This window comes from Stegostoma tigrinum, chromosome 5, assembly GCF_030684315.1.
Source record: "Stegostoma tigrinum isolate sSteTig4 chromosome 5, sSteTig4.hap1, whole genome shotgun sequence".
NCBI classification, from domain to species: Eukaryota; Metazoa; Chordata; class Chondrichthyes; order Orectolobiformes; family Stegostomatidae; genus Stegostoma; species Stegostoma tigrinum.
Window position 1 is genome coordinate 65,396,516 of NC_081358.1, and position 12,156 is coordinate 65,408,671.

At 43.8% G+C, this 12,156-nt stretch overlaps 1 protein-coding gene across 4 annotated transcripts in view; it reads right to left on the reverse strand.

Annotated features, from left to right (window-relative positions):
* Positions 1-12,156, reverse strand: part of tgs1 (trimethylguanosine synthase 1) — a 72,086-nt gene that overhangs the window by 29,335 nt on the left and 30,595 nt on the right. For all 4 annotated transcript variants that reach the window (XM_048528617.2, XM_048528619.2, XM_048528618.2 and 1 more), the window contains 3 exons: positions 11,684-12,074; positions 10,528-10,692; positions 7,033-7,176 (listed from right to left, as the gene is read on the reverse strand). In XM_048528617.2, the coding sequence (XP_048384574.1) occupies positions 7,033-7,176; positions 10,528-10,692; positions 11,684-12,074 (700 nt within the window). The remainder of the gene's footprint in view (positions 1-7,032; positions 7,177-10,527; positions 10,693-11,683; positions 12,075-12,156) is intronic.

The window sequence follows — 12,156 nt, forward strand, 5'->3', positions numbered from 1 at the left end:
CCTTCACTCCAAGAAAGGAGGCAGAAAACTGCAGATCAGTTAGTTTGTTGTTTATGGTGGGGTAGGTTTTAGAAATAATCATTGAGAAGGTTAGAGCTGGGTTACAGATTTTTCTAGAGCCACAGAAAACATCGGGGGGATGGAGAAGAGAATAGTCAGTATGGTTTTGAGAAGGGACCAGCACATTTAACCCGAGATAACAAGGTGTAGAGCTGGATGAACACAGCAGGCCAAGCTGCATCAGAGGAGCAGGAAGGCTCATGTTTTAGGCTGAGACGCTTCTTTAGAAATGGGGGAGGGGAAGGAGGTTCTGAAATAAATAGGGACGGGGGGAGGATGATAGAACATGGCTAGAGGAGAAGATAGGTGGAGAGGAGGCAAACAGGTCAAAGAGGCCCCGATGGAGCCTGTAAAGGTGAGTGTAGGTGGGGAGGTAGGTCAGTCAGTCCAAGGAGGACGGACAGGTCAAGGAGGCAGGATGAGGTTAGTAGGTGGGGGGGGGTGGGGCATGAGGTGGGAGGAGGGGATAGGTGGGAGGTAAGGGTAGGTTAGGGAGGTGGGGATGAGCTGGGCTGGTTTTGGGATGCAGTAGGGGAGGAGAGATTTAGAAGCTTGTGAAATCCACGTTGATACCATTGGGCTGCAGGTTTCCCAAGTGGAATATGAGTTGCTGTTTCTGCAACTTTTGGGTGGCATCATTGTAGCACTGCAGGAGGCCCAGGATGGACACGTCGTCTGAGGAATGGAGGTGGGTGGGTTTGAAATGGTTTGCGACTGGGAGGTGCAGTTGTTTAGTGCAAACCGAGCGTAGGTATTATGCAAAACGGTCCCTAGCCTTCGCTTGGTTTCCCCGAAGTAGAGGAGGCCACAATGGGGACACCAGATGCAGTATACCAGATTAGCAGATGTGCAGGTGAACATCTGCTTGATGTGCAAAGTCTTCTTGGGGTCTGGGATGGGGGTGAGGGGGGAGCTGTAGGGTCAGGTGTAGCACTTCCTGCAGCTGCAGGGAAAAGTGCCGGGTGTGTTGGGGCTGGAGAGGAGTGTGGAGATGGCAAGGGAATCACAGAGAATGTGGTCCCTCTGGAAAGCAGATACGGGTGGGGAGGGAAAAATGTCTTCTGTGGTGGGGTCGGATTGCTGATGGCGCAAGTGTTGGATTCAGAAGCTGGTGGGGTGGTATATGAGGATGAGGAAGATTCTGTTTTGGTTGTTATTGCGGGGAAGGTGATGTGAGGGATGATTTGCGAGAAATGCGGAAGACACAGTTGAGGGCGGGTTGGAAAGATGCGGTCTTTGAAAAACAAGGACATCTGAGATGTATGGGAGTGCAGTGCCTCATCCTGGGAGCAGATGTGGCAGAGGTGAAGGAATTGGGAATAGGGGATGGCATCTTTGCAAGAAGGTGGGTGGGAGAAGGTGTATTCTAGGTAGCTGAGGGAGTCAGTGGGCTTGAAATGGATATCGGTTCCAAGGTGGTTGCCACAGGTGGAGACAGGGAGCTCCAGGAAGGAGAGAGAGGTATCAGAGATGGTCCAGGTGAACTTAAGGTTGAGATGGAAGGTGTTGGTGAAGTGGATGAAGGGGCCAATAGAGGGAGGATTAGGCTCCCCCGCAGAACGTGTATCCCTCCACTCCAATCTCAACCTCACCCTTAAACCCACAGACAAGGGAGGCACAGTTGTAGTACGGCACACTAACCTCTACATTGCCGAGGCCAGGTGTCAGCTTTCTGACATCTTGTCCTACCGCGCCCAAGACGAGGACCCCAACCCCCACCACCAAAATATTATTTCCCAAACCATCCACAACCGCATCACCTCAGGTGACCTCCCACCCACAGCCTCCAACTTCATCGTTCCCCAAACCCGCACCACCCGCTTCAGTCTCCTTCCCAAAATCCACAAACCTGACTGCCTTGGTCACCCTATCGTCTCCGCCTGCTTCTGCCCCAACGACCTTTTCTCCGCCTATCTCAACTCCATTTTCTCCCCCATGGTCCAGGATCTCCCTAACTACGTCCGCAACACGACTTATGCTCTCCATCTCCTCCAGAACTTTCAATTCCCCGGTCCCCAACAACTCATCTTTACCATGGACGGCCACTCTCTATACACCTGCATTCCTCATACATATGGCCTAAAGGCCGTCCACTTCTTTCTGTCCCGCAGGCCCAACCAATCCCCCTCCACTGACACCCTCATCCGCTTTGCCGAACTTGTCCTCACCCTCAACAACTTCTCTTTCAATTCCTCCCACTTCCTACAGACAAAGCGGGTAGCCATGGGTACCCGCATGGTCCCAAGCTAAGCCTGCCTCTTTGTAGATTACGTGGAACAATCTGTTTTCCGTACCTACACTGGGCTTAAACCCAACCTCTTCCTGCGTTACATTGATGACTAGATCGGCGCCGCCTTGTGCTCCCAGAAGGAGCTCGAACGGTTCATCCACTTCACCAACACCTTCCACCCCAACCTCAAGTTAATTTGGAGAATCTGATACCTTTCTCTCCTTCCTGGACTTCTGTCCCCATCTGTGGCAACCACCTAGAAACCGATAACCATTTCAAGCCCACGGACTCCCACAGCTACCTCGAATACACCTCCTCCCACTCACCTTCCTGCAAAAATGCCATCCCCTACTCCCAAGTCCTTCACCTCTGCTGCATCTGCTCCCAGGATGAGGCAGTGCACTCTCATACATCTCAGATGTCCTCATTTTTCAAGGACCGCAACTTACCCCCACCCCCGCCTCAATGGTTGAGAATGCCCTCAACCGTGTCTCCTGAATTTCCCGCAACTCATCCCTCACATACCTTCCCCGCAATAACAACCAAAACAGAATCCCCCTCATCCTCACATACCACCCTATCAACCTCCAAATCCTACGTATCATCCTCTGACACTCCCGCCATCTGCAATCCGACCCCACCACTAGTCATTTTTCCCTCCCCACCCTTATGTGCTTTCCTAAGGGATCAGTCTCTCTGTGACTCCCTTGCCCGCTCCACACTCCCCACCAGCCCCACCACCCCCGGCACTTTTCCCTGCTGCTGCAAGAAGTGCTACACTTGCCCCCACACCCCCATCCCAGGCCCCAAGAAGACTTTCCACATCAAGCAGATGTTCACCTGCACATCTGCTAATGTGCTATATGACATCCTGTTGTGGCCTCCTCTACATCGGGGAAATCAAGCGGAGGCTTGGGGATTGCTTTGCGCAACACCTACGGTCAGTTTGCACTAAACAACTGCACTTCCCAGTCGCAAACCATTTCAACTCCTCCTCCCATTCCTCAGACAACATGTCCATCCTGGGCCTCCTGCACAGCCACAACGATGCTACCCAAAGGTTGCAGGAACAGCAACTCATATTCCACTTGGGAACGCTGCAGCCCAATGCTATCAACATGGACTCCACAAGCTTCTAAATCTCTCCTCCCCCACCGCATCCCAAAACCAGTCCAGCTCGTCCCCGCCTCCCTAACCTGTCCTTCCTCCCACCTATCCCCTCCTCCCACCTCAAGCCCCACCCCCATCTCCCACCTACTAACGTCATCCAGCCCCCTTGAACTGTCCTCCTCCTTGGACTGACCTAACTCCTCCCCACCAACACTCACCTTTACCGGCTCCATCGGGGCCTCTTTGACCTATTTGTCTCCTCTCCACCGACCTTCTCCTCGCCTCCCCCCTCTCCCTATTTATTCCAGAACCCCCTACCCCTCTCCCATTTCTGAAGAAGGGTCTAGGTCCCATATGTCAGCCTTTCTGCTCCTCTGATGTTGCTTGGCCTGTTGTATCCATCCAGCTCTACACCTTGTTATCTCAGATTCTCCAGCATTTGCAGTTCCTACTATCTCTGATGCACATTTAACCTACTTGTTTAAATTCTTTGAAGCAGTAATGCGCTGAGGATAAAGGGGAGCCTCTGGAAGCACTATGCTTCAATTTTCAGAAGGCATTTGACAAAATGCCATATGAAAGGTCATTGAATAAAGGAGGAACTCGTGGTGCAGTGCATTACCTTTTAGAATGTATAGAAGATTGTCAGTTGGCAGAAAACAATTCTGAAATTACATTCAGAATGGCAGGATGCGACAAAGAGTTCAGCAAGGTCTTCGGTTAGGCCTCAGCATTTTATAATTTATATCAGTAATTTAGATGTGGTAAACAAATGCATAGTATAGGAGGTCCCTGGCTTCCAAATGTCTAACTTACGAATGCCATCCCTACAAGGTGTAATTTTAAATATCCAACAATTCAAACATTTCCTGTACTTACACAACACTGCTTTATATTGTCTTGCAGAGAGATAACAAAGTGTAGAGCTGGATGAACACAGAAGGCCAAGCAGCATCGGAGGAGCAGGAAGGCTGATGTTTTGGGCCTAGACCCTTCTTCAGAAAAATGAAATATTGTCTTGCATTCTGTTCTGATTTACAAACAAATTGACTTGCAGATGGACTTTACGATGGAACCTGTTTGCAAACTGGAGGGGGCATTTGTCTAAATTCGTATGTGATACAAAGACAAGAAGGAAAGCACATTGTGAAGATGACACACAATGGGTGTAAACAGGTTCAGAGTGTGGGGGCAAAAATTTGGTAAACAAAACATAACATGGGAAAAATGTGAAGTTGGTCACTTTGGCAGGGAGAATAAAAAACAAGTGCAGTACTACTTAAATAGAGAATGACTGCAAAATCCCAAGATCTATAGTGATCCAAGTTTTCCAGTGCTTAAGTCACAAATGCTAGCATGCATATACAGCAAGTTATTAAGGCTAAGAAAGAAGAGCATTATGCAATGAATTGAACAAAGTAAAGGATGGATGTTATGCTTCAATCACACAGTTCATGCTTAGACCAAATCTGAAACCATGTGTGTAATTTTGATCTCCTTCAGCAAATGTGTAAATACATTAGCTATAGCTCAGAGGTGGTTGAGTGGAATAAAACACGAATTGATCAGCTGTCTTTTGCAGGAGAGATTGGTAAAGCTGGACTTGTTTTCACTCAATTTTAGAAGAGTGAGGGGTGACTTGAGTTAAGTATAAAAGATCTTGAAAAGATTGTGAGAAGGTGGACACAGAAGAGATGTTTAATCTTGTGGCAAAATCCAGAAAAGGAGTCGGGGGTGAGGGGTGAACTATTTAAAAGTTAGGAGCTGCTCTTGTACAACCGAGATATGAAGAAATTGTTTTCCTGAGAAGGCTGTGCAATTTTAGAACTACGCCTCAGAAGGTGGTCATGATGTGGAGGTAGCAGTATTGGACTGGGGTGAACAAAGTCATAAGACACAGGACACCAGGTTATAGTCCAATCGGTTTAGTTGAAATCACAAGCTTGCAGAGCGTTGCTCCTTTGTGAGGTGAACCCATTTCACATGACGAAGTGGTAGTGCTCCAAAAGCCTATGATTTCAAATAAATCTTTTGGACCATAGTCTGATATTTTATGACTTTGAACTTTGACAGAAGGTGGTATCATCAAATACTTTTCAGGTGGAGGTAAACTTTTTTTTTAAGGTAAGGGAATGAAGATTATAAGGGGAATGTGGAATTTGAAATACAAACAGATGATTTTATTGAATGGCTCAGCAGGCGCGAGAGTCCAAACAGCTTACTACATTTCCAAATTCGTATGTTCGTAATATGTAAACTTTCTCATATCAAGAGCCAAATAGTCTAGAAACACTGTGTGCAAGGAGAAATGTCAGCATTGCTATTACGCTTGGAGAAAATAAAATAAATATGGCTTATAATGATGCCTTACTTACAGAAAAGATGTGGGAAGAGTACTTGGCTATGAAAAAATATCCATTTAGGCTTAACTCGTATATAGAGATTAAGCCTGGCAAGTGCATCTCTGACTACATTATCATTAAGATATGAAGAACAGCCTCATGGTTTGCTGTATCAGAACACTGCACCTCCAGGAACTATAACAGAACTTATTCCCAGCCTAAAGTTTCATTAATATCAAGGTCAAAAATTGCAATAATCGGCACCGGGCAATGTTACCCAGAAGAACTGTTAAGGACAGGAAGCAAAGAAGGAATGCATAACTAGAGAAGTTGGAATGCTGGGGATATTTTTCCAAGATTCAGATCAACTAAAGAACAATACAACTTGTACCTCATCTAACCTGTAAGTGCTAGAATTGATAGATGGACTTCAAGTGTTGAAAAGCATATAATTCACAAGTATCAACACAATTAACTGAAGAATTTCCAGAAGTAAACACAAATGTATACTTCACTAGATTTGAACACATCTAATACAAAAATTAATTAAATTCTGCACATCATGATAGTGCCATAGATATGTACAGCATGGAAACAGACCCTTCGGTCCAACTTGTCCATGCTGACCAGATATCCTAAATAAATCTATTTCCATTTGCCAGCATTCGGCCCAAATCCTTCTAAACCCTTCCTATTCATGTACCTATCCAGATACCTTTTAAAATTTGTAATTGTACCAGCCTCCACCACTTCTTCTGGCAGCTCAATCCATTCATGCACCACCTTCTGCGTGAACAAACAGCCCCTTTAGGTCCCTTTAAATCTTTCCCCTCTCACCGTAACCTTATGCCTCCAGTTTTAAAGTCTAGTTTTGGATGATACTGAAGCCTTATGTGGAAATTTTTTGTAAATTTAAGTTATTCAAATTAATGTTCATTATCTAACATTTTTGAATATTACTAAAGGTCACTATCATCATTTAGGTGAATATTACAATATATTACAATACAAATACAAATACAAAGGTAATCAGCACAATACCTTTTCTGCAGTGCGTGTGTATTCAATAGGAAATAGGAACATAGCAGATATGTTCAGCTAACCAATCTGATTCACTGTTTTGTAAAAGAAGTTCTGGGTATGATATGTTATCCCCCATACAGCTAACTTTAGATGTTTGGTCATTACTCTACATCGGTAAATGACCTTGATATACAAGCCAATATCATAAGGCAACAGACACATAGATGGATTTCCCCAGGAAGGCCTGGGGAAGTCACAGTCCCGTACCTCTTTTTCCAGCTAATGCAAACTGAATTGAATTGCCTCCAACTCCACAAAATGCATCAACAATGATATCACAATGAGAACACTGCATGACACGACTGGCAATGTGCTCAGCAATCTTCTCAGGAGTGACCGAAAACCAGCTTTCTGGAAGACAAAGACACAATTACATTTATATTGCATGCAAATGGTTACATTTTGAGATAAGAATGCTGCGGTACAAATCATAGGTGCACCATAGGTACAAAGTTGTCAGGACGAGAGACTCAGCATCCTTTACATTACAATTATAGCTGCTGGCCAACCAAAAGCAACCATCCCCTGCAAGAGGCCGCACACAAAATCAAGAACAAACTAATGCCCCAGAATAATATTTTAATGTTAGTAATACTGTTCAACAAGAATTTACAAATTTCCTCTTGTACACATGGAATCCTAAATACAGTTCCCAGCATGTTTAATGATAATATGAATTATCCTTCAATATGCATTTAAAATCTATCCCAAATGGAGCACCTGGATGGCCATCACACCCAAGGGTCCCAACCAGGACAACTTTGTACCTTGAGGAGCACCACCCTTCTAACATGCATTATGATCCCACTGATGATACCACTTCACAAGTCAGATTACAGAATGCAATCTGGTTGGATTGTTTTTGTTCAGGTGGTGGTCTGCCACTAAACAGTTATAAGAGGCTGCAGAGTTTCTATAACAACAAAATAGAAGTTTTCCATACAAAGGATGAGAAAAAACAAAAAAAACCTTCCTAAATATGGAGAACCTTTTGGAAAAATTTCAAACATATAGATGGGGGAGGATTTTAATTAAGATTTCTGCTCAGTGTTTACTGAGGAGAGAATCATGGAAACTAAGGAAATAAGGGAAACAGTGGGAATGTTTTGGACTGCATACATATTATCAAAGAGGAGGTATTTGCAGCCTTCGGTTGAATTAGGCGGATAAGTCCCCTGGGCCTGATCAAGTCTGTCCTCAGACATTGTGGGAGGCTATGGAAGAAATTGTAGAGGCCCTTGCAGAGAGTTTGCTTCAGCTCTATGCACTGGTGAAGTTCTGGAAAACTGGAGGGAGGCTAATATCATTCTGTTGTTTGAGAAAGGTAGCAAAGACAAACCAGGGGACTACAGGCCAGCGAGCCTGATATGAGTGGTAGGCAACCTATTGGAGAAGATACTGAGGGTCAGGATCAGCAAACATTTGGATAGTCAAGGTCTGATTATGGATAGTCAGCATGGATTTGTACACAGGAAGTCATGTCTGATGAAACTTCTGGAATTTTTTGAAGAGGTAACCAAGAGGATAGATGAGGTTAGAGCAGTAGATGATGTCTATATGAACGTAAGTAAGGTTTCTGACAAGGTCCAGTACGGCAGGCTAGCTATGAAGGTTAGGTCGCATGATATTCAGGGAGAGCTAGCTAATTGGATTCAAAACTGGCTCGATAGTAGGAAGCAGAGGGTGACTGTTGAAAGTTGTTTTTTGGACTGGAGGCCTGCGACTAGTGGTGGGCTACAAGGGTTGGTGCTGGGATCTTTGTTATGTGTTATTTACGTAGATGATCTGGATGTGAACATACAGGAATAATTAGATTAGATTGGATTCTCTACAGTGTGGAAACAGGCCCTTCAGTCCAACAAGCCCACACCGCTCCTTGAAGCAGCCCACCCAGACCCATCCCCCTATAACCTACACACCCCTGAACACTACGGGCAATTTAGCATGGCCAATCCATCTAACCTGCACATCTTTGGACTGTGGGAGGAAACTGGAGCAACCGAAGGAAACCCACACAGACACGGGGAGAATGTGCAAACTCCACACAGACAGTCGCCCGAGGCGGGAATCGAGCCCGGGGGCCTGGCGCTGTGAGGCTGCAGTGCTAACCACTGAGCCACCGTGCGGCCCAAGCAAGTTTGTCAAACACTGTAGAGGAATCTTGATTAGTTGGGGAAGTGGGCTGAGATTTGGCAAATGCAATTGAATACAGATAAGTGTGAGGTGTTCCAACTAGAAAAGTCAAACTAAGTTAGGACTTATAAGTAAATGGTAAGGTCCTGAGGAATGTTGTAGAACAGAGGGGTTTAGGAGTACAAGTACAAAGCTCGTTGAAAGCAGCGTCACAGGTAGACAGGCTGACGAAGGCGGCATTTCGTATTCTGGCCTTCGTTGGTCGAGGCATGGAGTATAGGAGTTAGGACGTTATGTTACCTTTGTATAAATTGTCAGTAAGGTGGCAGTTGGAGTATTGTGTACAGTATTGGTCACCCTGTTATAGGAAAGACGTAGTTAAACCAAAAACTGTGCAAAGATAATTTACGAGGAAATTACCAGGACTACAAGTCCCGAGTTATGCGGAGAGGTTGGCCAGGAGAGGGTTTTATTCCTTGGAATGTAGGAGAATGAGGGTGATCTTATTGAGGTCTATAAAATCATGAGGGGCATAGATGGGGTGAACACATACAGTCTTTTCCCAAGGATAGGGATTTGAAAACTAGAGGGCATAGGTTTAAGGTGAGAGGAAGAAGATTTAGGAAGGACCTGAGGGGCAACTTCTTCATGCAGAAAGTGGTGTGTAAATGGAATGGGCTGCCAGAGAAAGTGGTTGAGACAGGTACAATAGCACCATTTAAAAAACGTTTGGATAGGTCCATGGATGGGAAGCTTTTAGAGGAATACGGACCAAATGCGGGCAACTGGAAAGAGCTGAGAGGGCACTATTGTTAGCATGGACCAGTTTGAGCCAAAGGGCCTGCCTCCATGCTGTATTACTCTAACTCTACAGCAAAACGAAGCTTTCAACAAAATTCCTGATACCATTAGATTACAGAAATTCAAGTCCAGTGAAATTATCCCTGTCCTTAAATTTTTAAAATTATACTTAGCTGATTTGCTCTAGTATCTTGTCTGCGAATTATGCAATTTTCTTAATACTGAACAGAGGACTTAAACTTTCCCAGCTTCTAACAACCTGAATATATCTAACCCACCTTTCTGGTATGGATGCTCCACAAATGAAATGCATGCTGAGATATCACTGAACTACTCTGAAACATTTCTCTTGAGCAGAGAAACTATACTTTCTTCTGACCCTGGGCAAGTCTCTTCCGAACGATCCTAAAAAAATTCTAGATTTTCTGAACTAAAGTTAATCCTTGATTATTCTGAATTAAGAACCAAGGCCTTCAAAGTTTACTCTAATTGGTGTAAACCATACTAGAAATTCCCGTTAATTCTTGAGGGATTCCTACTTATCTGTTGACCTTACACTTTGCAAAAGTAACTAACACTTATTTGCCACTACTTTGAAATGTCAGCTCTAAAAATGATCTTAACATAGATATTTACACAATTTATGTTTTATCATACATGTTACAATGTCATCAGTCAATCTGCTCCCCAGGGTCTCCATGGTGTGGCCTGCACAACAGATTCAGAAGTAGGAGAAAAAGTCAAGTAAAAAGAAGCTCAGTTACCAACCCTGATCAAGTTTAATTCCCTCATCAAAGCGTGAAAACAGTCTATAACGCTGGGCCCAGTATTTGGTCAATTCTGGAACTGCTACTATGTCAAAGGGAATATCAATAACTTTCTTCTTCTTCTTAGTTCTTTTTTTGTCCTTTCTAATATTCTTTATGGTTTGCACTGCAAGATAATTGCAACAGGTTAACACTTATTTATTACAACGATCATAAATTTTCAGCAAACTTGTACTGATTAGTGCATAAACCTGCTGCGCTCCACAACAAAACAAAAAGTTCACCAGTGATATTCGTGTAGTTAGCTAAAGACTTCTAAATATTTCTCAGGAATATATTAACATGTATCACCTCTGAACTCCAATGCGCTTACAATGAAGCAAAGTAGAGTAGGGGTTATTTTACAAGTAAACACAACATTGCCATGGCCGGGCCTTTGAAGTAGCCAGCAGAAACTAGAAACTCCTAAAGGAGTGGAGTGGATTTGAGCATTTTGGCCAAATTATTCTTAAATTGCACCAAACAGATCTCTACAAGGATGTGCTGAGAAGTTCTGTACAAGCAGAACTGTCTGCCTTCTTGCTCAGGAATTCATAAATGGCAAGGGAGCGCATAAGGAAAATATAAAATTAAACATTTTTTAATATTGGCAAAGTATTTTTGAACTCATTTTCAAATTGCTAACAATGTAAACGTCAAGTTGCCATTGCCCTACAGAGCTGCTCTCTCATTAAAGACACGCAACCAGTGGTGGCTTAAATTGAGGGCAACTGTACTTCAGGCGAGGGAGGAGGTTGAGGAGGACAGTACTTTATGGTAACCTCAGCCGGTGCAGGAATTGAACCCATGCTGTTGGCATCACTCTGTAATGTAACCCAGCCCACTGAGCTAGTTGATCCCCATATAAACATTTTAAAATAATAACATATTACAGTACTGATTAATATATTTTACAACACTCACATTTCTACTTAATTTAAACAAGCCTCCTGATGATAGATTAAGAAGGTTTAATATTGTACAGAAGTCTGGGATCAACAGTGATCATTTTACTATGAAGTAGGTCCTCTTTTACAAGATTTTGCAAAAACTTGAAATTGTAGTTTGCATCTGTGACCCAACAAAATAGCATTTGGATACTTAGGTTCGATACATACATTCATCATCCCTATCAGTTACATCAGCATCAGGAAGAAGGAAGTCTGGAATATCCATAGGAACCAGCTGTCTGTCAGAATGTGGTTCAAAATCTTTGGCAGAAGCAGCCGTCATATCATACTTTTCAAGAAGCTGTTCATTGTTGCCTTGACTGCAATTATTCAATTTGGTGGGGACACTGACACGAGTTAAGAATTTTCCATCAGCACAAGTTCCATCATCTCCATTTCCCCTGTTGCTTTTCTCACATACAATGCAACTCTCTGCTTTAGAACTGTGGTACTCCTTGGAACTGCCGCATTCCTCAGAGATGTGTACCACACTAGGTGGAGTCTCTGTGTTAGTTGACAGAGGGTCATTTGAAGGCACTTGATTTAAAAATCTTTGCACCTGAAATCATTAAAATAAACAATGATCAATCAACTCTAAAAATGCCTCTTACATCTACAGTGAGAGAGTACTAAATGTTAAC